Below are 26,934 nucleotides of genomic sequence, written 5' to 3'. Positions count from 1 at the left end.
TGACCGAATAGCGGGATAACTTTATGGCATATCTTTTGTCCGCTATTCGGGAAAAAGGGCAAATTGGCTGCCCATCATGTATATTGTGTCAGTGAGTAAAATAAATTAGTTTGTGTGTGTTGTGAACATGGTCTCTTCAATTCTCTCCCTCTCCAAAAGTTGATTTATGGAAAATGTGAAAAAGAAGAAGTGGCGAAGATCCTCTTCAATTACTTTATTCTCTAAATTTAATTTTTTACTCCTGTGATAATATGTCCGCACTAAATATATATATGCAGTTGACTCCTAAACTAGTGTCCGTGTCCGTATTTGAGGGTGTCCGTACGAGAGAGGTTTCTAATACATTAGGCTTAAAGCCTTACTATCGGGGAATTAAAACTTATCCACATTAGAGGGGAGTCCGTTCGGAGGAATTTTACTGTAATTGCTTAACATTTTTATTCTTCATAAACTTAGTTCTGGTAAATAAAAGGTATTTTTATACGCTACATTTGAATATAGTAATGAAGAACAAATTTTTATCTTTACTAATAATAAAGCTGAAAGTCTCCCTGTCTGGATCTCTCTCTGTCGGGATCTCTCTCTGACAGGATCTCTGTCTGACTGTCAGGATCTCTGTGACGCGCATAGTTCCTAAACCGTTCGGCCGGTTTTCATGAAATTTGGCACGGAATTAGTTTGTAGCATGGAGGTGCGCCCCTCGAAGCGATTTTTCGAAAATTCGATTTTGTTCTTTTTCTATTTTAATTTTAGGAAAATTTTACCGAGCAAATTATCATAAAGTGAAACCGTAACATGGGCAAGCAAATGAACAGAGCAAATTGGCGATAAATTCGTCATCCATTATTTGTAAATATACAAGCGAACCAAATGACCTTTTAATTTTCAACTACGGGCAAAGACGTGCGGGTACCACTAGTGCAATAATAAAACGTGATGGCGAAAACTTTCCATTTTCATCGAAAATCCGTTTGGTTGTCAAGTTGAAAAAAATGATGTTGCACATAAAGTAAAAATAAAATCGTTAACGAATGTTTAGATTTATTAATTTCCGTAATTGCTCATCGAATTTGCATCAAAAAAGAAACTTTCCAATGTTTAATTATTTTATTCTCGAAGCTCATTTTTTATTCCTGAAAAAATTACCCGCAATAAAGGATATATCAATACAATCGACTCTTAGAATAATGTCCGAAAGTCCACATTTAAGGGGTGTTCATATATATGGGTTTTACTATATTTAGTCACAAAAACAGAATCAAGAGGGAAAATTGAAAGTCTTTTTAAAGCTTTGCATATGTACTAAAAAAAAAATCACAAGCATTTATTTGTTAACAAGTAGGAAATGGAAACATAAAAATCTTAGATCATTAAATTTTGTCTGAACGTCTTTTTGGAACTTTATTTTAATTTCCTTTCAAAAAAAAAAAAGTTATAAATTCCAGTTCTATATAACCTAAAAGCTCCAAAAAAAAAATCAACCACACACAGAGAATTTCGTTCTTTCGATTATTATCGCTATTTTAAATGTGTGAGTATATTTCTCTCACAAAGGCGCGAAAGAATTCTAATTCGGTTGCTAATTAATATCTCCGGCAATTAAAGTCCTACAATGATGAGATCGAACTCAACAGGATCCATCAAAACTTTTGATAGTACCTTGTTTGAACCTTAGCTCTTGGTGTTCTTGGTACAATTGCTAGTGGAAACATTTAAGGGGGCTAAGGACCTTTAACCTTCAAAATTTTCGACTTTCTGGAAAAAATATATGTCATGCATAATTTAATTCTGAACAATTTGATACCTAATTTATTACCATACGCAAAAATTTTTTTCTCATATCGTAAAAATGCGTAAACTTTCCCCAAAGAGATTTATGTTAACAGCAGCTGCTGAATCCTCTTTTCTCAGGTGCCGGTTTCTTGTTTTGCGTGCGTGATGTCTCAAAAAATGTCTTATATATTTCCGAAAAACTTTTCATGAATGTTTTTCTGGTTTATTTTTATGATCTGCACCTAAATTTTAACTAAAAATGAAAGATATTATTTAAAATAAAAAATATTTTCGCCCAAAATTTTGGAAAATTTTGATATTAACTTAAAAATTTCAAAAAAATAAATAAATAAATTTGAAAAAATAAATAAATTAGGTTCAAATCATGAAAATAAACCAGACAAAGATGCATTTAAAATTTTACGGAAATATATAAGAAACTTTCTGAGATATCACGCACGCAAAACAGGAAACCAGCAAAACCGGCACCTGAGAAAAAGAGGCTTAAACAGCTGCTGTTTACATAAATCTCTATAGGGAAAGGTTACGTATTTGTACGATAACTTGAAAAGTATTTTGCGTATGGTAATAAGTATGGTATCAAATTGTTCAGAATTAAATTATGCATAACATGTATTTTTTTTTCCAGAAATTCGAAAATTTTGAATGTTAAATGTCCTTAGATCCCCTAAAGTTAATTCATCTTTTGCATTGTTATTTCGCGCGGTGTATCCAAATTAGTTGTATCATGCAGCCGGACGTGTATGAAGATGTGATTTCAGCTTTGTTAGATTTGATTAGGAATTTGTAGCAGCCGCTAGTCAATAAAAAAGTTGTTTTTAAAATCAAGTGTTGAAACACACGAGGACCTCGCATTGTCGCCAGAGCAAAAGACGATCCCGAATACAGGGAGAGCAATTATAAAAATAAAGCTGTACATAAGTGTCCAAAGGCAAGTGATGTCATATTCTGAAATTTGCAGTTTTAAGTCACTACTTGCTATTTATACATGTAAATTTTAACAAAACTTCAGAATCGAATCGTAAATAGATATTTTTGCTTACAAATAACAAGATAAGAAACTTTAAATTGATTTCTACAACAAGTTTCTTAGAAAAAATTAATATTATGTATATATTTTTTAAAGGACTGAAATAAAGAAAAACCAATGAAAATACACTGAATACACATACATATTAAATCTCAATTCATTTATCATAGACTGAGTATTCCAAGTGAACTCTTCACTTTTAATATAAGAGATTTTGAGTTTTTAGATTTGGCCTTACGTTGCAGTTTTGGCGTTCCAAAAAAGGAATTCTGTTTCTCAACAAATGAAAAACACCAAATTCTGGCCAATGCTCTTGAAAGAAAATACTTAGAAATGTTAATAGCAGTAGAGTTGTACAATCGAAATCAAAAGTTTCAAGCGACTGGGGTGACTCAGGATTCCGCTCGAGTTTTACCGGATTAAAAAGTAATTATTTGTAGATGTTGCGGACTTGACCGTATGGTCATGCCCACAACCAGTACGAATCCTTATTTTTCAAGCTCAAAAATGGTTTTTAGAAATCTGATACTAAATAATGTCCAACATAATTTGTATAAAAATTCAAAATTATAGAAATTCAAAGTCGAAGTTTAAAACTTCGGGAATAGAGAACGAATAGTAAATGCTTTAAGATGTCATCCCTACGCAAATAGATTGATCAAATTATTATTATTGATTTTCGTTTTTGGCACAATTGAAAAGCTTATCTTATGTAACCAAACTGCACTGTAAAACGCTTCAGAAACGTTCCTGGAAAATAATAAGCAGCTAATCCGTCTAATTTCTGCCAGTAGCACATTTTACAAAAAAAAAAAAAAAAAAGGAAAGGTTTTTACTAAAATTCAGTAATCTTCCTAAAATTAACATGAAAAATTTTGGAAAGTTCTGAAATCTAAAACTCATGTCTCTGGACCTGAACAAATCAGGAATCTTCAGAGAAAAGTTAAAGTGGTAAAAAAAAAAGAAATAGCTTGGCACCTTCCTGATTTACCGGGAAAACTCCTAAAGTATTATTACAACCATGGCCAAAGCTAAGACAAAATTGCAAGTAAGTACCAAGCATCTTACTTGCCTGCAATTCTTGCAAAGTTGCGGATCCCAGAGACTTACAATTCGTTCCCATTGGGAGTTTAGTCAATCTGACCGGGCCGTAATCGAACTGAAGGCGATACACTAAATAAATAAGCTCAGCTAAATCTTTAAAGTGATAGCTAAAAATATTTTTCGCAACAGTGAAAATCCGCATTCATGCAACTTGTAGCAATTCAGGAAACTGTGAAGTCCAGGAACGTTGCCCGAAACTATTCTGTGACGTTTCGGAATTTTCTTACAGTGTGGCACCAGGGCCATGCCCGGATCTGCGTACCCGTAGACTCCGCAATGCGAGGGGAGGGGGGCTACGTCCCTAAGCGGCACGACTGCCCAAGAAATTGGGGGAAAAAAGAAAACTAGCACAGACTTATTAACATTGCAAATATACACTATTTGCTTCTGGGGAGGGGCCCTACAGATTTTTTTGCAGGGAGGGCCTAAAATTATCGATCCGGGCCTGATCAGGGCAGAGTATAAGTTTTTTCAAAGGATTCTGCTCACCTTTGTTGCGAATCTGTGAGAACGAATTGGTAGAGGATGGTGAGCAGGATGTAGCAGACCGTGAAGAGGAGCATCTCCCGGTACACCACCTTCCATACGCTGCCCCTCCATCGGAACAGCAATCGGATGAAGCCACCAGAGGCGGAAGAAGCCACGTCGTACTGGTAACTGACTGTCATCTCGCTGGATGAGGATGACTCGACTTCTGCTGCTGCTTCGCTTCCCCCGGCACTCTGGGGCTGTTCGGTCCTCGATTCCGTCGTAACTCCTGCTTTCTCTACCTCTGGAAGAAAGCGGGAAAGTCCTCTGGGTTCCGGGTTTACCACCAACAATGAGAATTGACTGAAGGTTTGTCACACTTCCGGTAACCAGCACATAATGACTTTTTCAACAATCTTAATCGAGAAGTTAATTAAGCAGAAAAATCTGGTTCGACAATGGCGAGAAAATCCTTGATCGATTAAACACTGCACGACTGCTTATAAAAGATTCATGTAGTCTGCGATAAATGACTGCATGAATGCTGTTTATTCAAAGACTCCGATGGCACTTAAGTCGCTCTGTTCTCTCACTTGCATTCTATCATGAAAATAAATATATTGTTTATAGTAACTTCGTAGGGTTTCAAACACGATGAAACAAAAATTATCACTCCAAAAATGTAACAAATTTCCTCTTATAGTGAAGATATACTTACTGGATGTTTAAATCTCTTGATTGCAAAAATGAGTTATAACAAACTTTATGGATAATAATTAGTTTTAAACGTCGTTTTTGATAAAGTTTTGCACTTTTTATTTCTCGCTTCATTTTTTATCATAAATGTGTAGTTCCTTAGCTTCATATGTTTTACAACGTAAAGTATTGATAATAAAATCACAATGCGAAAGTCATCTCAAATAAACACATTATTCCCAATAGGAACAATAAGAATTTTTTTATGTCCGCTATTACATATTAATAATATCGAATAATAGATTTACGGTTTCATAACTCAGAATGGGATATAGCCATAAATAAATTCATCCTAATCTAGTTCTTCACGTAGCAAATACTCTGTGATTACTGATAGAACGAAATTCCTTTAGAATACGTTTAACAAAGTAAGCAACTTCAATGAAGAAAAAAATGCAGTCTAAAAGATCTAAAGTAATTATTACTTTTTCTGAGACATATCAGATGCATCATCAACTAGTTTAATTTTAAAACAAAAAGCAATTATTTAACTGTTGAAGTTTCTTCTCTTGAGCTATAAAAAAGCAGTCATTTTCAACTTCAGATGAGAGCTCATTAATTCCATCTGGTTGAGAGTCTCCTTGATGAACGACAGAATCACTTTGAGGGCCACCGGAGCAGAAAAACCCGTATCACACTTTTATCACCATCAAAAAAAAGGGCGAGTTGGAAAGACTTGAAGAGATTTCAAAAAAATAACACAAAAACCAAGCACTCATCATGATTTCCGACGCATTATCCCGAATGTTGAAGAATCCACGCTTTTCCCCCGTGGAGCGTTTTGAGGAAAGGAGACGAGTCCCACTGATACACGTACAGATGAAAACAGAAAGGGAGTTGGTCTTTGTGTCCTTGGACACAAACTGTGGCATGTATCTCCGCCGGGTCTAAATTCAGATTTGGCACTGCGAACGTCGAAATAGCAAAGCACTAAACTTTTCTCGGCGTGACGACAAAATGCTTGATGGGGCTTGGTGATACAACTTCTGCTCCACTTCTTTTGTGTGATTTCGAACAGAAGAAAGTTGAAGGGGGGAAAAAAGTGTTTTGCGCTTCCTTTCTCGAGAATGCCATCTTCCTTCTGTGCACTTTTTAAGAGGGCAGCAGGACTCCACTTATCCGGCCCTCCTTGATTCGGATCTCTGGATAACCCGGATCCAATATGTAGCTTTTTTAAAATACAATGCACATAAAGATAATAATTTCTATTTGCAATAGCAAGGACGTTTCTATAAGCATAGGCGCCTCGTACGGTGGGGGGGGGGGGGGGGGTTAAAGATTATTTTTTATAGAATAGATTGATTTATTTCACGTAAACTAAAACTAACAATTCCAAATAAATAGTATTTTCTCGTCTTATTTCATAAAAATGGAACTTTGAATTGGAAGGAGAAAGTCTACGGAGGTCATCCGCCCCAATTTTGAGGCCATATTCCACACTTTTTGAATTTCATAGAATCCATTACATTAAAAGCCTTAATGTCACTCAGTTTTACAAAAAAAAAAAAAAAAAAAGTTTCAGAGGTCACGTCCCTTAAAGCCCCACACACGGGGATTAGGGTATGTCATGAAAGAATTTTTAAACTTTGGCTTGCACATTTGGAATATAACGTATTTGCACCCTAGAAATTCAGTTCTCGTATTATTTATGAAAAATAATAAGGTTTAGCTACCGGGAAAATACCTTAAAAATTTGAAAAAAAGGAAAAAAATGGCCAATTTTCAAAAATTTTATGAAAATACAAATGTTTAAAATTATTACTCAAAAACCATTCAAAAGCTTCCTTTTAACACTCTTTTCACATGTCTATGATTAACTGCATTTCTTTACAGTTTTTAGTACGCGAATAAACCGTGCATTTTCCTGAAATAGACCAATAATCGATTTTTTACTCATTTTTTGTACATAGCAATATTTTTCCTTTTATGTGGTCCAGAAATATTTTTTCACTCAATAAATGTGCACTGTACATATCTTTGTTGGAAGCAGGGGCGGATCTAGAGGGGGGCCATGGGGGCCATGGCCCCTCCCAAAGCCTTGTGGTTGTAGGAATTTTTTAAGGGGAAAAAAAAGAAAAGAATATTATGAGAAGATAACAAAATTTAACACATGTATTTTATTGAAAAAGAAGTATAGGTCTTAATTTCGAGATAAATTATATCCCTGTCCTCAAATAAAACTTTTGTTTCCAAAAATTTTCTCCATCCTTTACATCATTTCTTGATTCCAACTACAGACACTTGGACGATCTCTAAATGCTGCGTTTCTCAGAGTATACCTATTGTTCTTAAGACCAAAGAGAGCATAAATTTTATTTTTTATGGCTTTAATTTCGAAACTAGGAGCACTGTAAAAGAAATCCGTAAAATTTACAGAAAAATACTGTCAGCCAGGACGCCAGTTTTCTTCCGTTTATTTTACAGAAATCTTCCGTATTTTTATTATTTATTCAAGCTGATTTATTATATTATGAAGATTAAAAAATGATACTATACTTTCATAAATCCATTTCAATATTTACTATACTACTACGAAATACATGTATACAAAGGTAAATTTCCGAATATGCCTCTGTAACAGATGACAAAAAAACATAATAATAAAATATTGATTAGGATGCAATGAAATGGAAGTTGCAAACGATTTAAGACTTACTCGCTTTAAATAAATATAAGATCAAAAACTCGAGCACGAGAACCAAAATCCAAACACGCGCTCGAAATTTCGAAGATTCGAAGAAAAACAAAGTATAACCGGTTACAGATTCAAAAAAACAGAGAAATCCGGCATTTTATTACGAACTGTTTTTTTCTGTAAAAAATACGGATAACTTCTTCAAAATTTACAGTTTTTTTTACAGTGAGGAGACCCCCCTTTTCCCACGCCCTTTCACAAATGATTTGATATGTAGCAAAAAATTGCATTTTAAGTCTTTTATTTGGAAAAATGTCTACGGAAACTAGCTTATCCAGTCCTTATCACCTAACTTGCTTTAAGGCAACTTAAATGAATTTTTTTGGGACTTCAATTACAAACGAGTTTTGATAGGACCCCCTCCCTCCCTAGTTTATATCATGATGAGAAAGGAGGTTTTTTGGAGGAGCTCACGAATCTTACATCCCTTTCTAAAATATGTATAAATGTAGTTAAAAATAGAATGTTTACAGCCTCGAAGGCAAAATATTTCCAGGAAGGAAGGATTCTAAGCACCTTCACACTTAATTTAATGTATGCAAACATTACCTAAAGGTGCATTTTTAGGCTGGACAGCTGAAGAGCTAGAAGAGCGCCCCTCCTCTTCTAACTTCTCAATGTATAATGACAGAATATTTTGGTTTCTAAGCTTTATTTTCAAAAAGTATTTTGGGGCCAGCGCCCGAAACCCGACCTTTTTCCGTACATCATTAAAAATGGACAAAATGCGTTTTTAGTTTCCGCATTTTCAAAAATTACTTGGACATTTAAACCTTAACTTTTTTGAGGGAGATTCCTAAATACACCCCCTCACTTAATGTCTCTACCCCGAAAATTGAGTTTTTAATACTTCATTTTAATAAAATTTCTGGTAGTTATCAGGGCCCAAATTCCCAATAGGCAGAGTAGACAGCTACCTAGGGCGGCAAACTTTCCAGGGAAGGCAAATTTGCTATTATAAAACACATTTTTTTGAATTGACTTATTTTTCTTGAAAGTAAAATATTAGCACTCTTTCATTTTCCACAGAGACAATTTTTTCTTGTAATTTAATAATGATTACTTTCACACATCTTATGAAATCAAATGTTTTTCAATCATTGTATTTGCAGAATAAAAATTTTTTTTTGGGAGAAAACTGTGATGATTTCATCGGGGCGCCTCAGGATGTGAAACGCCATCATTTCTTCATAAGTTTGACAGTTTGAATCTGGGGAACACTTTTTTAGATTTTTTTTAAGTTAAGGATATTTTGCTTCTTTTAGGGGGGGGAGGGACGGCAGATTTCAAATTTGCCTAGGAGTGGCATGGAGCTAAATTCGGTCGGAAAAATTTGTTCAAAAATTTCGGATGGCCCCTCCCAAAACAATCGGCTGGATCCGCCACTGGTTGGAAGTGCAAGTACATTCTATTGTGTAATAAAATATATTTGCATTTCCAACAAAGAGAGGCATAGTGCACGATTATTGCGAAAAAAATATTTCTGGACCATAAAAGGAGAAATATTGCAATGTACAAAAAATGATTGAAAAATCGATTATTGGTCTATTTCAGGAAAATGTGCGGTTTATTCGCGCACTAAAAACTGTAAAGAAATGTATTTAATCATAGACATGTGAAAAGAGTGTTAAAAGGAAGCTTTTAAATGGTTTTTCAATAATAATTTTAAACATTTGTATTTTCATAAAATTTTTGAAAATTGGCCATTTTTTACCTTTCTTTCAAACTTTTAAGGTCTTTTCCCGGTAGCTAAACCTTATTATTTTTCATAAATAATACTTGAACTGAATTTCTAGCGTGCAAATACGTTATATCCCATGTGCAAACCAAAGTTTGAAGGGGAAAAAATATGACATACCCTACTGAGGATAAAATGATTCCAAGTGTACTTTTTAGCCTACTTTCCCAGTAAAAGTCAGAAAAAGAAGAAAAAAGCATGAAAGAGGGCTTAATGCATCTTAAAAATATCGCGAAAAACAAAAAAAAATCAAAAATAAGTAAAATAATTAAATAAATATTGAAAAATTAAAAATTGGAAAGTAGGGTATTGAGATGGGGAAAAATGTCTGTCGGTCTGTCTGTCTGTCCCCCCCCCCCCTAATAACTTTTGAATGAATAGTCCGATTCGAACAAACTTTTTTTTGTTCGAAAGATCTCGGCGAGTACACCTCATTCCCATATTTCACTTTTCGATTTGAACTATTTTTTGTTCAATTTTGAACAGTTCAAAAAAATTTAACATTAGCGCCTACGGGGAAATTTAAGGCAATTCCGAACTGTGAGGCGAATTTGCTTCAAACAAACTTTGTAGGAAAAAGCTTTTGATGAAAAACTTGTATATAAAATATCTTTTTGATTTGAACAATTTTCCCTTCAATTTTGAACAGTTCAAATCCCTTAACATTAGCGCCTACGGGGAAACTGAAAGTCAATGTAGATTCCGTACTTGAAGGCGGATTTACTTCAAACAAATTTTGTTGGAAACAGCTCTTGACGCCAAACTCCAGACTCCGACTCCGAGAATTTAGGGGCACCTGACTCCGATTCGACTCCTGTGCCCGATAATTAATCGGACTCCGACTCCCCGACTTCGACTCTGACTTCGTAGCTTTGGCAAAAATTTATACACGGAAGACAGATGACTGACTCCGATTTTTGGATATTCGACTCCGACTCCTTTATCCCAAAATGAGATTGACTCCTCAGCTATGGTTTTAACTGTGAACTAATTATTGTTGATATGACTTGTTTTTATTTTCACGCTAAAGTTTTAATTTAGGCAGTTTTCGGCGAATAAACTCGAAGTCATTCATGTTTCTACATAAAGATATACGCAGACGATTTTTTTTTTTTTTTTTTTGACAATGAAAATTATTTCTTTAAGTTGACATGTTATTGTTTTTATTTATTTTGGTAATGGCATTAATTCATTTAAAAAATTATTTTTGGCAACAGGGGAAAAAGAAACGATTTTTTAATATGATGTATTTATTTCAATAAGCTTATTAATTTTAATTATTATTTTTTCGTTTTGAAAACTGTTAAAGAATTTTTTTAATGGAAAAAAGTGTATTAGCTGCTTTGTTTGAAAGGTGCTTTTTTTTTTTTTTAAAGATGAGTGAGGAATATTTTATTCCTAGAAATCAGCTTATGATATTAAAAAAATATGTTTGAAACAATTTGCGATTTTAGCTATTTTTGAGAATATTGATCAGGTAGTAGAAAGTAGTATGGGTATATGGGAAAGTAGGCTCGTTTAGTTCTGGACAGAACTTCTTGTTGTATTTCAGTTTCCGAAAGCGCCGTCCGGAACCGTACATGTGGTTTACGTGTACGTCTTTCTTGTTGAAGGAGAAACATGCTGGCTTGACGTTTCGCGGCTGAGTTGTCTAAGCCAGCGTTTTTCAAGCATTTTCGGCCCGCAGACCGGTGAAGTTTGAAAAAAAAAGTCGTGAACTGATTTTCTTTACAAAACTATCTACTCGGTAATAAAATCTTAATGCGTTAATTTCTACCATCACTTATTTCCAACAATATTTTTAAGTCCATTAATAAGCAACAATTTAACCTATATCTGTGACCAAATAAATTTTCGAATAATCTAGCAGAACAATATTAAAAATTATTAAAATATTCAGTGTAAATAGCAAAGAAAAAGAAAAGCAAAATGTAGAAGTGATATATGGGCAGTTCTCAAAAAGTTGCAGCTCCTTGTCTCAGGCTCATAGTAACCTCAGAAAAACGTTTGTCATTTCTTTTTCTTTTCACTTCCTTTTACAAAAAAAGGAAGTATTACAAAAAAGGAAGTATTGCATTCGCTAAAAAATTTTCACTCAAAAATCGACCTTAATTTCCATTTTACTCACCCCGAATGAATGTTGAGGAGTATTTTTTTTTTTTTTTTCGACTCGACCACACGTGGATAAGTGCCTAAGAACGTACAGACACGCGAAATATCCATAATGATGATTCCCGAGTTAATTACAACGAATTTTCTCGTGCCGTCTGTATGTACGTATGCAGTGGCGGATCCAGCCGATTGTTTTGGGAGGGGCCATCCGAAAATTTTGAACAAACTCCACAGGGCCGAATTTAGATCCTTGCCGCCTCTAGGCAAATTTGAAATCTGCCGCCACCTCCCCCCCTAAAAGAAGCAAAATATCCTTAACTCAAAAAAACGTAAAAAAGTGTTCCCCAGATTCAAGCTGTCAAACTTATGATGGCGTTTCACATTCTGAGGCGCCCCGATGAAATTATCACAGTAATCTCTCAAAAAATTTTTTATTCGGCAAATTTTGCTGACGATTCGGCAAATACCATGATTGAAAAACATTTGACTTTCATAAGGTGTGTGAAAATAATCATTATTAAATTACAAGAAAAAATGGTCTGTGTGGAAAATGAAAGGATGCTAATATTTTACTTTCAAGAATAACAATTTAATTCAAAAAATGTGTATTCTAATAGCAAATTTTCCGCCCTAAGCAGCTGCCTACTCTGCCTATTGGGAAATTGGGCCCTGATAACTCCCCAGAAATTTTATTAAAATGAAGTTTTAAAGACTCAATTTTCAGGGTATCGAGACATTAGGTGAGGGGGTAGATTTAGGAATCTCCCTCGAAAATGTTTCAAAATTTAAATGTCCGAGCAATTTTTGAAAATTAGGAAACTAAAAACGCATTTTGTCTATTTTTGATGATGTACGGAGAAAGGTCAGGTTTCGGGCGCTGGCCCCAAAATACTTTTTGAAAATAAAGCTTAGAAACCAAAATATTCTGTCATTATACATTGAGAAGTTAGAAGAGGAGGGGTGCTCTTCTAGCTTTTCAGCTGTCCAGCCTAAAAATGCACCTTTAGGTAATATTGGCTTACATTAAAGGAAGTGTGAAGGTGCTTAGAATCCTTCCTTCCTGGAAATATTTTGCCTTTGAGGCTCCTAAAATTCGACTTTTAGCTATATTTATACATATTTTAGAAAAGGATGGAAGATTCTTCAGCTCCTCCAAAAAACCACCTTTTAAAGCTATCATCACGATATAAACTAGGAAGGGAGGGGGTACTATCAAAACTCGTTTGTAATTGAAGTCGAAAAAAAAAATCATTTAAGTTGCTTTTAAGCAAGTTAAGTGATAAGGGCTGGATAAGCAAGTTTCCGTTGATATTTTTTCCAAATAGAAAACTTAAAATGCAATTTTTTGCTACATACCAAGGCATTTGTGAAAGGACATGGGAAAAGGGGTTCTCCTCCTAGTTTCGAAATTAAAGCCATAAAAACGAAAATTTAGGCTTTCTTTGGTCTTGTGAACAATAGGTATATTCTGAGAACCGCAGCATTTAGAGATCGTCCAAGTGTCTGTAGTTGGAAGCAAGAAATGATTTTAAAAATGGAGAAAAATTTTGGAAATAAAAGTTTTGTTTTGAGGATAGGAATATAATTTATCTCCCAATTAAGGCCTATACTTCTTTTTCAGTAAAATACATGTGTTAAATTTTGTTATCTTCTCATAATATTTTTTCTTTTTTTTTCTTAAAAAAAATTCCAACAATCACAAGGCTTTGGGAGGGGCCATGGCCCCCCTCTAGATCCGCCCCTGTACGTATGTATGTGCGGATATGCGTATGTGCGTATGTATGTCGCATAACTCAAGAACGGTAAGTCCTAGAAAGTTGAAATTTGGTACGTAGAATCTTAGTGAGGTCTAGTTGTGCACCTCCCCTTTTGGTTGCATTCGGGTGTTTCTAAAGGGGTCTTTTGCCCCTTTAAGGAGGGAAATCATTGTTAATTTCCATGTAAACTCAAGTGGTGTTATAATTTGGCGGACACTTGGCGATATATCGCCAGTCTTTTGGTCGCCAAGTTTTGTCACCAACTTAGTGACTAATTTGGCGATATATATATATATATTTTTTTTTTTTAAATCTGTTTCAATTTGGCCACTGTTGGTGATATTTAGAGAGTAAAGTATTGAATCACATTAAAATTGCCAGTAATGGGGAAATGACATTAAAGTGGAGTAAAAGGAAGTCATGTGATGCACACATCAGCTCGTTTTTCATTACCATTTATTTGTTACCTTCTAAAGAACGAAATAACAGACATTTAACAGTGCTAAATAATACTTTTTTATGTGGTGGCTTAATATTAGTGCTAGAAAGTCATTACCATCCACTATCGCTAGCCAGAATTTATGTCTTTAATGGTCTGCCAAGAAAGCAAAAAAAAAAATAATAATAATAATAATAATAATAAATAAATAATGTATCTTTAAAACATATTTTTACAATGTTTCAAGTATCCTTATCTATACTAATATTATAAAGAGAGAGGGCGGATTTTTATGTATTTATATGTTCGAGGTAATCTCTGGAACTCCTGCACCTGTTGGAAAAATTCCTTCATTATATGAAAGGTGCTTTCTTACTGAGTGACATAGGCTATACTTCGAACAAATCCGATTAATAGTTCTTTTTACTTCCTTTTACAAAAAAGGAAGTATTGTATTTGCGAAAAGAATTTCACCCAAAAATCGGCCTTAATTTCCATTTTGCTCAAACCCAAATGAATGTTGAGTTTTTTTTTTCAACCCGACCACACGTGGATATGTGCCTAGGAACGTACAGACACCCGAAATATCCATTTTGACGATCCCCGAGTTAATTACAACGAGTTTTCTCGTGACGTCTGTATGTACGTATGTATGTGCGTATGTATGTCGCATAACTCAAGAACGGAATGTCCTAGAAAGCTGAAATTTGGTACGTAGACTCCTAGTGGGATCTAGTTGTGCACCTTCCTTTTCGGAACAGGACTTCTCCGCCGCAAGTTTTATCGCCCTTTTCCCCGCATAGGACTTTTCCGCCGCTGCTCTGATCCCCCCTTTGCCTTACACAGGACAAATCCGCAGTGCCATTTTCAAGGGTAAAAAGGGGTTACTGTTTTAAAACTTTCATTCTTGATCTTTTGGCGACAAACAGCGAATCTAAATACACGAAATTAATTCACTGACTACTTGGCGAAACATCGCAGGTGTAGACCTAATATAGCGCATTAGAAACCTTGAAAGAAGTTATTGTTGGTCAGCTTGACAGTTCATTTAAAGTAAAAGTTCAGTATAAAACGTTTTCAAAAATATTTTGTGCACATTTATTTATTGTATACATTTTACTTGCTGTAGCTGGTTAGTTTTAATAGAATAATTGAATATTTAGCTGATTTTGTCCCCAAGATAAATATATTTCAACTGAAGAATATATTTAAATCATATCATTCAAAATTGATTTCATTTCCACATTCTATTTTTTTTTGGGGGGGGGGAGTAGTTTATTTAAGTAGAGAGATATAAGGTAACGCACTAGTAGTGGCCACAGTTAAGCATATTTTGTCTTTTTTAAACTATGGATCTACAATATTAATTCCAATTTTGAGCGTATTATAGCCCAAGTATGTTTTAATCGCCCCATTTTCTAAAAATACCAGAATTTAAATTTTTTATCCATATTTTCCCGAACTTCAAATTTGATCCATTAGTGATGGTTACTCCAAAATCCGAGATTTTCAGTAGTGGCCACATGCATGAGTCAGTAGTGGCCATCTGACATCCTTTCCTTAGAATTTACATTAGGGGAGACCGGGGCAAGATGACGAGCCGGGCAAGATGACGAATTCCTTATTACTTCCGTTTTCCCCTAGTTAACAGCATCTGCTGCGTATTATTGGCTCTCCTATCCGCTGTGCGTTCAGCAGTAGTATAGAGACTCTGAAATCGCCATATTTGTGTCACTTCTGAAGCTCTGATTGTTTACCGTTGCCACTGTCTAACTTTTATGCTTTTGTAAATAAGCACTGCTACAGATACAAATAAGTTATATCGTGTCTCTGTAGTATTTATGATTAACTTAGTCTAAATACTACCTATTACCATAAATAAATGTTAATTGATCGCCTTCTCTTATGGCAATGGAGAAGAATCCGTTCAAACAGGCAGTCCGGGGCAAGATGACGAGCTCGTCATCTTGCCCCGTGTTTCGGAATTTATTAAACTAACTATGTTGTCCATTTTATTTAATCGTGTAAACGCTTATTTGTCTGTGTGTTTGTTCACGCAACCTTGCGCTTCTATCTCATCTGGGGTTAAAGGACGCATTGAATCAAAGGAGGAGTCGTTCGAAAGCCGAAGACCGGAGGCTATTTATAAACTAGTTGACCAAATGACTAGTTGACTGAATTAAAGCAAGCAAAGAATCTCCTGCTCTGTTCATTATTGACAATCATAAATCTTGCATAACTTACCAGGCTAACTTATATTGCAATGAAAAAACATTTTCACGGTCGGGTCGCCACCCTTCACATCGCATCGTCTCTAGCTCCTGATGCGTCATTTTTCTGCTCATTAAAAACCTACTATAGCTAAGCATGTGACAACTTTATGGGCATTAATCTCGGACAAATTATCACAGACAAAAATATTGTTGAGCTTTTGAGCACCTCTTACTTCAAAGCAACTACAGATGGCAATGCTGATAAAGGGTTTAAAGAATGAGTGATTGAGGCCGATAAAGGGCTTAAAGAATGAGTGATTGAGACTCATAATTCTCTTGTTTTTAGGGGACTATAATGTTGTTGGCGATTAAGCTGAGAATAATAGTGCTAATTCTCAGACCTTAGGAGTAAAAAACCAAAATATAAACCCTCCAAACGAAGCAGAAGTTATTGCAAATGCTGATTCCGATGCACCAAAGAAGCTTGTTAGTGTTTCTGATTTCAATGCATTGCATAAAGCAACACAATGTGAGAAAAGAAAAAGGAAAAGCAGAAAACTGAGCTCAAACATTCTTACAAGCACACCCATAAAAGAAATGTCAGAACAAGTAGCAAAGCGGAAGGAAAAAAAAAGGATTATTTTAAAAAACAGGGAAAATAAACTCGTAAAGCTAAAAAGGGAGTGAAAAAATTCAAATTAAGTTCCTTTAGGTCCAAATCTATTCAATTCATGCCAAGCAATTCAGTTGCATCAACTTCAAAGAATGGTGTTATAAGATGCCCCGCTTGTAAAGAGGAATATTGTGACCCTCCAACAGAAGAGTGGATCTAGTGCTGTAAAATTCAAGAGTGGTGGCATGTTCAAATTATGAAAATGACATTTTTATTTGTGTCTATTGTTAGCTGCACAACAACATTACGCTCCAATGCATTAGGCTTAATTTGATACTTTGTAAGACGTAAAAACACAGTTATTATTTTTAAAACTAGGAAACATATTCAAAACAAAAAATGTGTTCAACCTTTTTTAACGTTGTCATCTTGCCCGAAGGTCAAAGTCATCTTGCCCCAGTACTGGGGCAAGATGACGATTTGTTAAGGTCATGAAAAAATAAAAATATCCTTCGTTATTTTTATTTGAAAAATTAAATGGTAATATATTTAATACCACAAAGGACTACTCTAACAGATCAATCATGTGAAATTTATTTTACTATCCTTAAAAATAAATTAATAAACAACAAAAATTGTTAACATAGTCATCTTGCCCCGGTCTCCCCTACTTACTTTAAATTCAAATAACTGATGAATAAAATTGATTCAATATAATAGTTACATTAAGTAATAATGTACAGTGAAATCCCATTACAACGAATACCAATACAACGAAATATTCGTTTCAACGAAAGAACTTTTCAGTCTCGACTTCATTTCCATTGCACTACAGGAATTCCATTACAACGAAATTCCCGTTACAACGAACAAATTTTTCTGTTCCTTGAAGCTCGTTATAACGGGATTTCACAGTATTAATCACAATTTTTTTAGTCCTTTTCTTTCTTCAAAGTACATAAGTACTTAGGATAAAAGAAAAAGTTTTTAGTAGAAAATTTGCATTTGTAATTTTTGTACACTAATGTAAAAAATAAAGTAAAAGAAAATATATGTACTTATTATAAATATTATACATACAAACGTTGGTAAGTATGAGCTGAATAATTACTATCACTTCAAAATCATTCATAATCTTTATACATAAAGGGCTAATCTCTGTCCGGATGTCCGGGGTAAACTTCAAAACTACTGGAGGGATTTTAACCATTTTTTCACCATAGATAGCTACATTATCGGGGAACAACTTAGGCTATAATTTATCGCTAAAAAACTTAGTCTAAGAACGTCGTGATCGAAAACAGTAAATGTCATGTAATTTCCACGTCAAATGATTAAAAATTAAACCCATTGTTTCGGAAATTCGTTGCCTAACAACAGCAATATTAAAAGTAATCATTATGTAAATTTCGAATCAAGGTCTCCCTGGAGCAAGCATGACATTGCTTTCTTAGGAATTGCATCCTCATCTTTATACATAAAGGGCTAATCTCTGTCCGGATGTCCGGGGTAAACTTCAAAACTACTGGACGGATTTTAACCATTTTTTTCACCATTTCATAGATTCATTATGAGGGAGCAACTTAGGCTATAATTTATTCCTTAAAAACTTAGTTGTAAAAAGTTATGGTGGAAAACAGTAAATTTCATATCATTTCCCCATTAAGTAATTAAATTCGTAACTCCAATAAATTATAGGGGGCGCAGCAGCCACTGTTTAATGGCGGATGAAAAAAGGTGAAACAAAATGCCATAACTTATAACTTGCTTTGACGTTTAGTGAATGACAGTACTTTTTCATCGTATTTGTGCGAGGCTTTCTTTTTTATTCTTCTGAAATTACATTATACCACAAACTGCTTGAAGCCGGAAATTTACCTCAAAGAAAACCCGTGGAATGGAATGTTTTACCTTTTTCTTTAGTATTGGTAATTACCGCAAGGTAGCGTATTCGATCTTTGAAGTTGCGAATATAAAACCCATTGTTACAAAAATTCGTTGCCTGACAACAGCAATAATAAAAGTAATCATAATGAAATTTTTGAATCAAGGCTTCTCCGGAGCAGACATGAGTTTAAAGTCGTTTAAACATTTGGAAACTCTACTTTTTGCATCCTTAAAGAAACATAGTAGACAGCATTTTTTTTCTTTTGAGTGTGTACTATTTAATTTAATAAAGCGCACGGTTTTTTCAGTGATCTTTGTTTTTGTTAGTTCATATTTTGGAAATTCTTCAAATTTTTATATGCTTAAATTCGTGCTTTCGTTTCTAAATGAATATTCGTTCGTTCTTTATACTTATTGCTATTTTACTTTAATGGATAAGGAAGAAGCTCGATTTTTAATCACGTCAAAATGATATGTTTTGAGTTCTTTCAGTTAAAACAGAAAACGAAAGGAAGTAGCGATTGTTTCTTACATTTATTTCTGACCCAGGCAACGCCGGGTATTTTTTCTAGTTAATAATAAGGTAAGCACACCATTCAATGTAATTCTAGAACAATTTGTTTCTTGAAACATACGAAGGCTCATCAATGGATATCGGATATTGGCAGCATAAGTTTTCAATACTACTAAAAGCAGGGTGTCCGCGTACTTGGAAAGTCATGGATTTTGCCTATGATCGAAAATGTTCATGGAAAGCCATAATTTTCTGCAAAAAATGCTCAAAAATCAAGGAAATTGACTATTGGTCATGGATTTTGAGCTCAAGAACATGCATATTTATCGAATTCTACACATTAGATTAAACATACACATCTTGGCCTTTTTTATGCTGTTACTCGTCAATTGCAATTTTTCACACATTTTGAAATCCGATTGCATCTGCTTCTCTAATACACGCTCGTTTTTCTTTTCTTTGTGATTTTATTTGTATTGTTATGTGTGTGTGGGGGGGGGGGTTAGAGGGGTGATTTTCCTTTTTAGGGGGGTTCTTGCTTAGGAGGAATACCTCTAAATATTACCCTGTATTAGACAGTAGTAGTCATATCGCAAATTTTGCATAAAGACTTCTGAAGCAAACAGGAAATTCATTTAGTATCATTGCTTTAGTAGTATTTTGATTATATATACAACATCACAGAAGATGCTCTGTTTCTAGTGTGATGTTGATCTATAACGTGGCCAAGTAAAGAGAAATGCTACTTTTTTCACGAGCTACGTGACACGTATTATTGTGCAATTATTTTTTTACTTTTTAGTTCCTCTTTGTATTTTGAAGTCGGTTCTTTTTTTATTCGAAAATAATTTTTCAAATATAAACCTTAAAGCGGCCTTTACTGGTGAGTTTACCTTATTTCTGCTTTTCACGGAGCAAATACAGCAACTGACGTATGTAACAAACAAACAAACAAAAAAAAAAAAAATTGTGGACCCCATATTCTTTGTATGTCTAGTAAATAATGGATGTCTTTTTACTAACTCAAAAGAATAGGTGCATGAACCAATATGTGCTCATTAGGAGTAATACTTTTTAAATGCATATTTTTTTAGAAACTCATAAAATATTTTCAGTATGAATATGGTACTTTCAAATTAAAAGAATTTGGAGGATTTTGTAGATGTATGAGATATGAAATTGAGACAATAATAACACAGCAATAATAATAATGATAATAATGACAATAACAACAAATCTAGTCATGCTCAGCAAAAAAAAAAGCAATCTATTCTGGATTTAAGAAATGGCTCTTCATTTTTGAAACAAGGATGAATGAGAATGAAGAATACAAGAATGGCAATACAAGAAAAAAAGCATGGGGTGCTATCTATTTACATTTTTGCTTGGACAACAAATGGAAGAAATTCAAGACAAATGATAAAACTTTTTTGTATTACATTAAAATTAAGTGATTGGTCAACTACTATCATCCAAAGATTATTTTTCACTTTTTAGTTCATTTTGCTACGAAAGCGTGTTTTTTTAGTTTTTTAAAGTATTATTTTATTTTTCTGTTTTTTAGTCTTATGCTGGAGAATTATCAGGCGACGAAACTATTTATAAAACGAATACGAGGTAATATCTTAAAGTTAAGACAAGGGCACCCCCATGGGAAGCTACTGTGAGTCATCGATGTATGTTTGCGGACATCATATTTATATTACTTTGAAAATTTGAGATGCATTTGAATAAAAGTTTTGTTCAACAGTGGTCTGATCAGCAATGAATTTCCAATTAAAGGCTCACCTAAATTTTGGCATGAAATTAGTTAAAAACAATTATATTTCATGTTTTAATTACCTTAGAACATTGGAACAAATTTTGTCTGATGCAGAAAAATTAAAGGTTTTTGTAGATATTTTTAAATAATTTTTGTGAGCATTTTTTAATGTATTTAAAAAAAAATTTCCTTTTTCACATTGTTGGATTATGCCAAAATATTGATTAAAATTGGAGAAAACTAACAATTAAAAGAGTTAATTAATTAATTTGATTATAGAATATTGCATTGTCATCGGGTCTGAGGTCGCGTGCCAAATTTCAAAAGAATCTGGTCGCAGGAAGTGGGCGAAATTTGAGCTGCAAGATTTCGTTACAAGATACATACATACATACATGTGAAGCTAATAAAAGCGTGTTAAAAAAAAGTTTAAAAGCGAAATCTCTAATTTATTTCCATTTTGTTTATCTATATTTGAGAAAATGTGTGTTATGACTACAAGAAATTGGGATTGAATTCCATTGGATTGAATCGAAAAGCATTTAGAGATATGGACACACAAACTTAGGAATTTCAACCACAAAAGTAATATCAGTAACAATAAAAATAACAAAGTTTTAAAAAAACATTAAAATAAAAAAAATATGTTTATTTATATGAGTAAATGTATATGTACAGTTTGAGTTCTTATTTCTGTTCCACAAAAAGTTCAATGGATGAGTTTGAGTATATACATGATAGGCAGTATGGATCATTTCCCAATCAGCGATTTTGTTTCCTCAGCTTCTTGAAGAAGGTCTGTTGCAGCATATAACTGCAGCAACTCAGCTTTCTTTTTCCTAAGTAATGCTTCTTCAACCTAAAGAACAAAAAGAACAATAATAAAATCAACAAAATCCATAATCAACGATAACACAAATCAAAGTAATATTTAACTAAGCGAGAAATTTGATGCATGCAATTGTTTTATTTATTGAAATACAAATTACACTTAATCTTACAAATCGTTCTGAAAATTCTTATTTTCAAACTTTTTTTTACCAGATTTGCAGAGGGGGGGGGGGGGGGGAGGATACAAACCAAAAACAAAATGTAGTGTATAAAAAATTTTATTAAAAATCCATGCTAATGTCTAACAGTTACAGAGCATCTCATAAATGTAAAGATCTGTTATTTTTGAAATAATATTTAAATAAATCAAAAAACATTTTACAGTGAATTAAATTCAACTATCAATTTCAACACAAAAATTCATAAATGGCAATAAATTAGCTGGTTCATCAGTACAAAGACATTTTGCATACTTTTGAACTATTGTCCAATAATAGATCTATTTTTAATTATGACAGTAGATATTGAGATGACATTAATTTGTGTAAGTATTCTGGATGTACATTAGACTAACTTCGTCCGATTTCTCTTTCAGTTGAAGGACGTTTAAAAACTCAAGATGCAAAAACACTGCAAATGAGAATGCCCCAGATAACCTCAACTAAAATTAAATCTCAATGCAAATTTTATTAAAACATAACAAAAACCAAACCCACTTATGTGTGAAAACAGTAATTCCTCAAAGCAGTTGGTATTTGACCCCCTTATGACATGCTTGAGTTTAGGTTTGATGGACAAATTATAGGATCAATCGTAACTACACTAAGTACCAATAAGTATTAGGACACCTATTGCAAATGTCGATATCTGCAGTCCTAAGGTACGTGATGGCCTCCGCCAGTATATATCATGTAGGAAACAGCATCGGCTTTAGTTGCATGCAAGATACCTCACAGTTCGGAGCTTTCTGATTTCGAGAAAGGTACAATTATTGGGTATCACAAATGTGGCCGATCCTAAAGAGCATTACTAGCAATCTGAAGTACCCAAAATTGACAGTGACCTATGTGATTAAGAAGTGGAAGGTGAGCGGTCATTGTCAGAATGTGCCCCAAGTCGGCAGACCAACGAAACTGGGAGATAGAGACGGAGGAGTGCTATCCAGAGAAATTCGGAAGAACCGCACCCAACTGAGGGCCCTCATCTGCGAGGAGTTTCAACAGGCATCCGGGAGTATTGTTTCATATAATACCCTTTATAAGGAAGCACATCTGCTTGGTTTTCATGGTCGTGCTGCTGCTCAGAAGCCTTTGATCACAAAGTCTAACCGCGCTGCTCGCTTAATGTGGTGCAAAGCACATCGAAATTTGACCGTAGATCAGTGGAAAGTTTCTTTGGAGTGACAAATCAAGGTTCACCCTTTACCATTCGGATGGCAGGGTCTGGGTCTGGCGTCTACCTGGAGAACGTCTCCTGCCAGAATGAATTGTGCCAACAGTCAAGTTTGGCAGAGGTGGAATTATGGTCTGGGGATGTTTCTCCTGGTATGGGATGGGACCCTTAGTCCCCATTCATGGTAAGCTCAACTCTGATGCCTACTGCACTATTTTGGATGACCATGTGCTTCCTATGTTGTGGCAGTTTTACGGGTTGGATCCCTGTGACTTTCAGGATGACAATGCCAGTTGTCAGGTTTTGACGTTAACCAAAGCTGGGTATGGTGCCAATGGAGTTCATCGAATGGACTGGCCTGCCCAAGAGCGCAGATCTGAACCCTATCCAGAACCTCTGGGACAAGTTGCATCGCCGAATTCATGGGTGCACTCCCCCCATGCACGTGCAAAATCAGTGAAGGAACTTCTATGTCTTCTCCAGGCTGAGTGGAAGAAAATACCACTAGCTGTCATGCAAAGACTTGTGGAAAGTATGCCCTGGAGGGTTTACACTGTAATTGCCTCTCGTGGAGGCTCTACCATTTATTAATTTTGAATAAAGTTAGTTTTTCTTTTCAATCACAGGTGTCCAAATACTTATTGGTTGTCAGAGTATATTGGTGTGTTTACGAAGGATCAAATTTCTGAATTCAAAAGATCTTTATACAAAGTCAAGTTTGCCTGCAAGCTTTTTGAAAAGGCACGTTTTTTGCTCACAGCAAACTCTATGAGGGATATATTTCGATATGCAAAAAATTTCCTATAAATATTTCTACTAAAATAGCAAGCTTGATTTCCCAGGGGTGCCCCCCCCCCAAGAACAAGGGCACATCCCTGCCCCCTAAATATAGCACCCCCCTGGCAACAGCTCCCTCTAAAAAAGGAAAAAATACCCCTTATAACACCCCTTAAAAATTCTAAGGGCGCAGTCTACACCATGCCCCCCCCCCCCCAAGTGGGTAACCCTGGATTTCAAATAAAACAAATTACCTCTTGTTGAGTAGGAACGGGCACGTGAGCAATAAATCTTGGTTGACCAGTGCCATCAGCTATGTCTTCCTCCATAGCATTTTCTTCGTCACTCTGGAAATTGAATTTATATTATCTTCCCTTCAACCAACAGGAACCAACAACTTAAAAATCAGCTCAAAAAGCTGGTTTAAAATTACCATTTCCTCATCAGGAACTGTGTATATATCACTGTCCTCAACCTCTGCATTGATGTCACTTCCCTTGTTTTGTAGCCATTTCTCTTTTGCCTCTTTCTCCAACTCTTCACTTCGAGCTTTCTCCAGAGGTATCAGGATGCCATCGTCATCGTCTCTGTAACCATAATAGTCGGCATCAATGTGTTTCATCATTTCTGCTCGTGTTCTCCTCTGAGGAGCGGGAGCTAAACAGCAATTGAAAAGATTTGAAAGAATTATAGAGACAGTTCTGTACCTCAGAGTCAGACTGACGTAAGTTCAAAAATTGAGATTTTCCATTTATAAGTGAATTGTACGTAGAAGCCAATTTCACATCGAGCCATGTGAACGTAATTGTTTTTGAAAATTCATTTTCAATTTTTTACCACAATTGAAAGAGCGTGCGTCCCATCCTTTGCATGCATCAGAAAAAAGTTTTTTTTTTCTCTCCTGTATTTTACAGGAGAGTGGCAAAACCTTTTTGCCCCTTACCATTATGTGACTTACGTCCTTCTGTGCAGCAATAAGGTTTCCCTATATGCTGGTCACCGTGACATTATAGGCAATGAATCAGCTAATCAATTAGCTAAGAAGGGTTCCAGTATACTGTTTGTGGAACTCGAGCTTGCCCTCTGTCTGACCTACAATGCAGAAAGGATTACTGCAAAGAATTTACTTATGGATGAATTGTATGGTAAGTGGCTTCAATCCTAACTCTCAAAACAGGCCAAAGTTCTCAACCAGTAGCCTCCCTGGTTTAGATCCAGGGAGCTGCTTAACTTGAGTAGGAAAGATATCAAAAAGTCTGTTGGGTTACTAACTGGACATTGCTCTCTTAATAGACATCTTAATCTGATGGGTGTTACTGATGATCCATCGTGTAGAGGATGCCATGTGGCAGATGAAAGTTCAATTCATGTACTGTGTGAATGTGACTACTACTCTGCGCAGAGATTAAAACACTTAGAATACCATTATGTGGATCCCTGGAAAGTATCTAAACTTTTGGTTAAGCAACTGCTGAAATTCGTTTGTTATTGGGCTCTACTAGTGGTCAAAGCGAGGATAGTACAATAGACCAGCATTCTCAGTGCTCGTGCTCGTTTCAAGCGCCCCCTTTTTTAACCGACTTCAAAAAAAGAGGTTATGATTTTGTACTGTGGCTTTTTATGTATGTTTTCGAATTATTCCAACACTACTGGACCGATTTGAATTTTTTTTTTTTTATTTGGAAGGGTACACTTCCCAGATGGTCCCATTGTAATTTGGTCTGGATCTGATAAGGGGTCCCGGAGAAATCCAAGAAACTTTAAATTTCATACGTCACCGTCACATGGTTTTGCTGTGATAGGTGTGTTTTCACACCTCAGGTTTTGGCTTTCTCTTGAAAGATATTTAATTCTCGCGGCACATGGATGATTAATTTTTGCAATGCTGCGCCGCCTGTTAATTTTTTATTATAGGTGTTATTAATGTACTTATTACTGCGTAGCAAAGCAGTAAATTAAATATATTTTGCTACTTTAATAGTTGAACCAGTTACCTTAATATTTTATCTTAATATATAAAAATCTTTTGTGCGGACGTTTGTCACCATAAGGCTTTTAAACGGCTGGACCAATTATGATCAAATTGTAATTCAGTTGTGGCAAGCATGGTTTTGAAGCGCTATGGATCAAATCAGAAACCTTTTTGTTAATTAATTAATTAATTCAAACATTGGATGGTTATATCTCCCAAATGATTAATATTTATTTTAACCTATTGTTGAGCGAGAACTGAAATAAATATTTAACCCGTTGCCAAAGGACAATAAGAAAGCCAGTTCTGCTTTTTGTAATGAAATTTTCTACTGTGATATGTCAATTTAGAACATATAAAACGTAGAGAGAGAGTGAAGCCTTCATTTCTTGAAAGCAACAATTTTAGGTCCCGAAATATATTTCAAAGTAAAGTACTGGAAAGTTCAAGCAAAACGTGTGTTCTGTCGTCGTAGTTGAATCATGTGACCGGATCGGTGCTTTAGGTTTCTTAACCAAATCATCAGAAAGTACCGTACCTAGCAACATTTGTTTCTCAGCTCAAATCCATCTGAGTTTTGGCACCAATGTCAAGAATACTTTAAGGATTATCAAACTATTACATTACTAGTACATTATTAAAGGAAAAGATGATGGCATTTAAAGACGGAACTAAGTTTATTTTCGTCCATAAAAATTACAACAGGGTAGTTCTGTACACAAAAGATCAGTGCAGTGTAAGTAATCACTGCACCGGAAAAGTCATTTGTGATGGGCTTCAAAAGTTCTGTGCACGCCCCTGCTGGTACCCATAAGGAAAATTCTTTTTTTGTTTGAAACAGTATACTTCCTCGGCGGTCTAATGGTAATCAAGTTCAGGTTTGATGAAATTGAAGGAACTCTTCAAACATCACTCACATTTAAATCAATTTGTACTTTATTATTAACTTTGTATATCCTCTCACTTTGTGAACCAATTTTTATGCTTTTTTTTTTGTTTAGCGGTGATTTTGTTTAGGGGTGGTCTAACTTAGGTTCCAAATCTTTGATTTACCCTATTTGTTCTTTAGGGAAAAGTTAA

General features: G+C 34.8%; 2 protein-coding genes across 2 annotated transcripts in view; both read right to left on the bottom strand.

Moving 5' to 3' along the window:
• The window catches only part of LOC129220180 (bestrophin-3-like), an 89,701-nt gene extending 85,105 nt beyond the window's left edge, over positions 1–4,596 (bottom strand). The window contains exon 1 of the mRNA XM_054854536.1: positions 4,418–4,596. Within this exon, the coding sequence (XP_054710511.1) occupies positions 4,418–4,596 (179 nt within the window). The remainder of the gene's footprint in view (positions 1–4,417) is intronic.
• Positions 4,597–21,548: 16,952 nt separating this feature from the next.
• LOC129220157 (pre-mRNA-splicing factor ISY1 homolog) overlaps positions 21,549–26,934 on the bottom strand; it is a 32,932-nt gene continuing 27,546 nt past the window's right edge. Inside the window, exons 7-9 of the mRNA XM_054854511.1 lie at positions 24,316–24,539; positions 24,137–24,229; positions 21,549–21,741 (exon numbers count right to left, since the gene is read on the bottom strand). Coding sequence (XP_054710486.1) covers positions 21,634–21,741; positions 24,137–24,229; positions 24,316–24,539 — 425 coding nt within the window. The 3' untranslated portion in view covers positions 21,549–21,633. The remainder of the gene's footprint in view (positions 21,742–24,136; positions 24,230–24,315; positions 24,540–26,934) is intronic.

The sequence above is a fragment of the Uloborus diversus genome, chromosome 4, assembly GCF_026930045.1.
Source record: "Uloborus diversus isolate 005 chromosome 4, Udiv.v.3.1, whole genome shotgun sequence".
NCBI classification, from domain to species: Eukaryota; Metazoa; Arthropoda; class Arachnida; order Araneae; family Uloboridae; genus Uloborus; species Uloborus diversus.
Note: the sequence above shows the minus strand (reverse complement) of the source record. Positions and strands in the feature narration are given on the sequence as shown.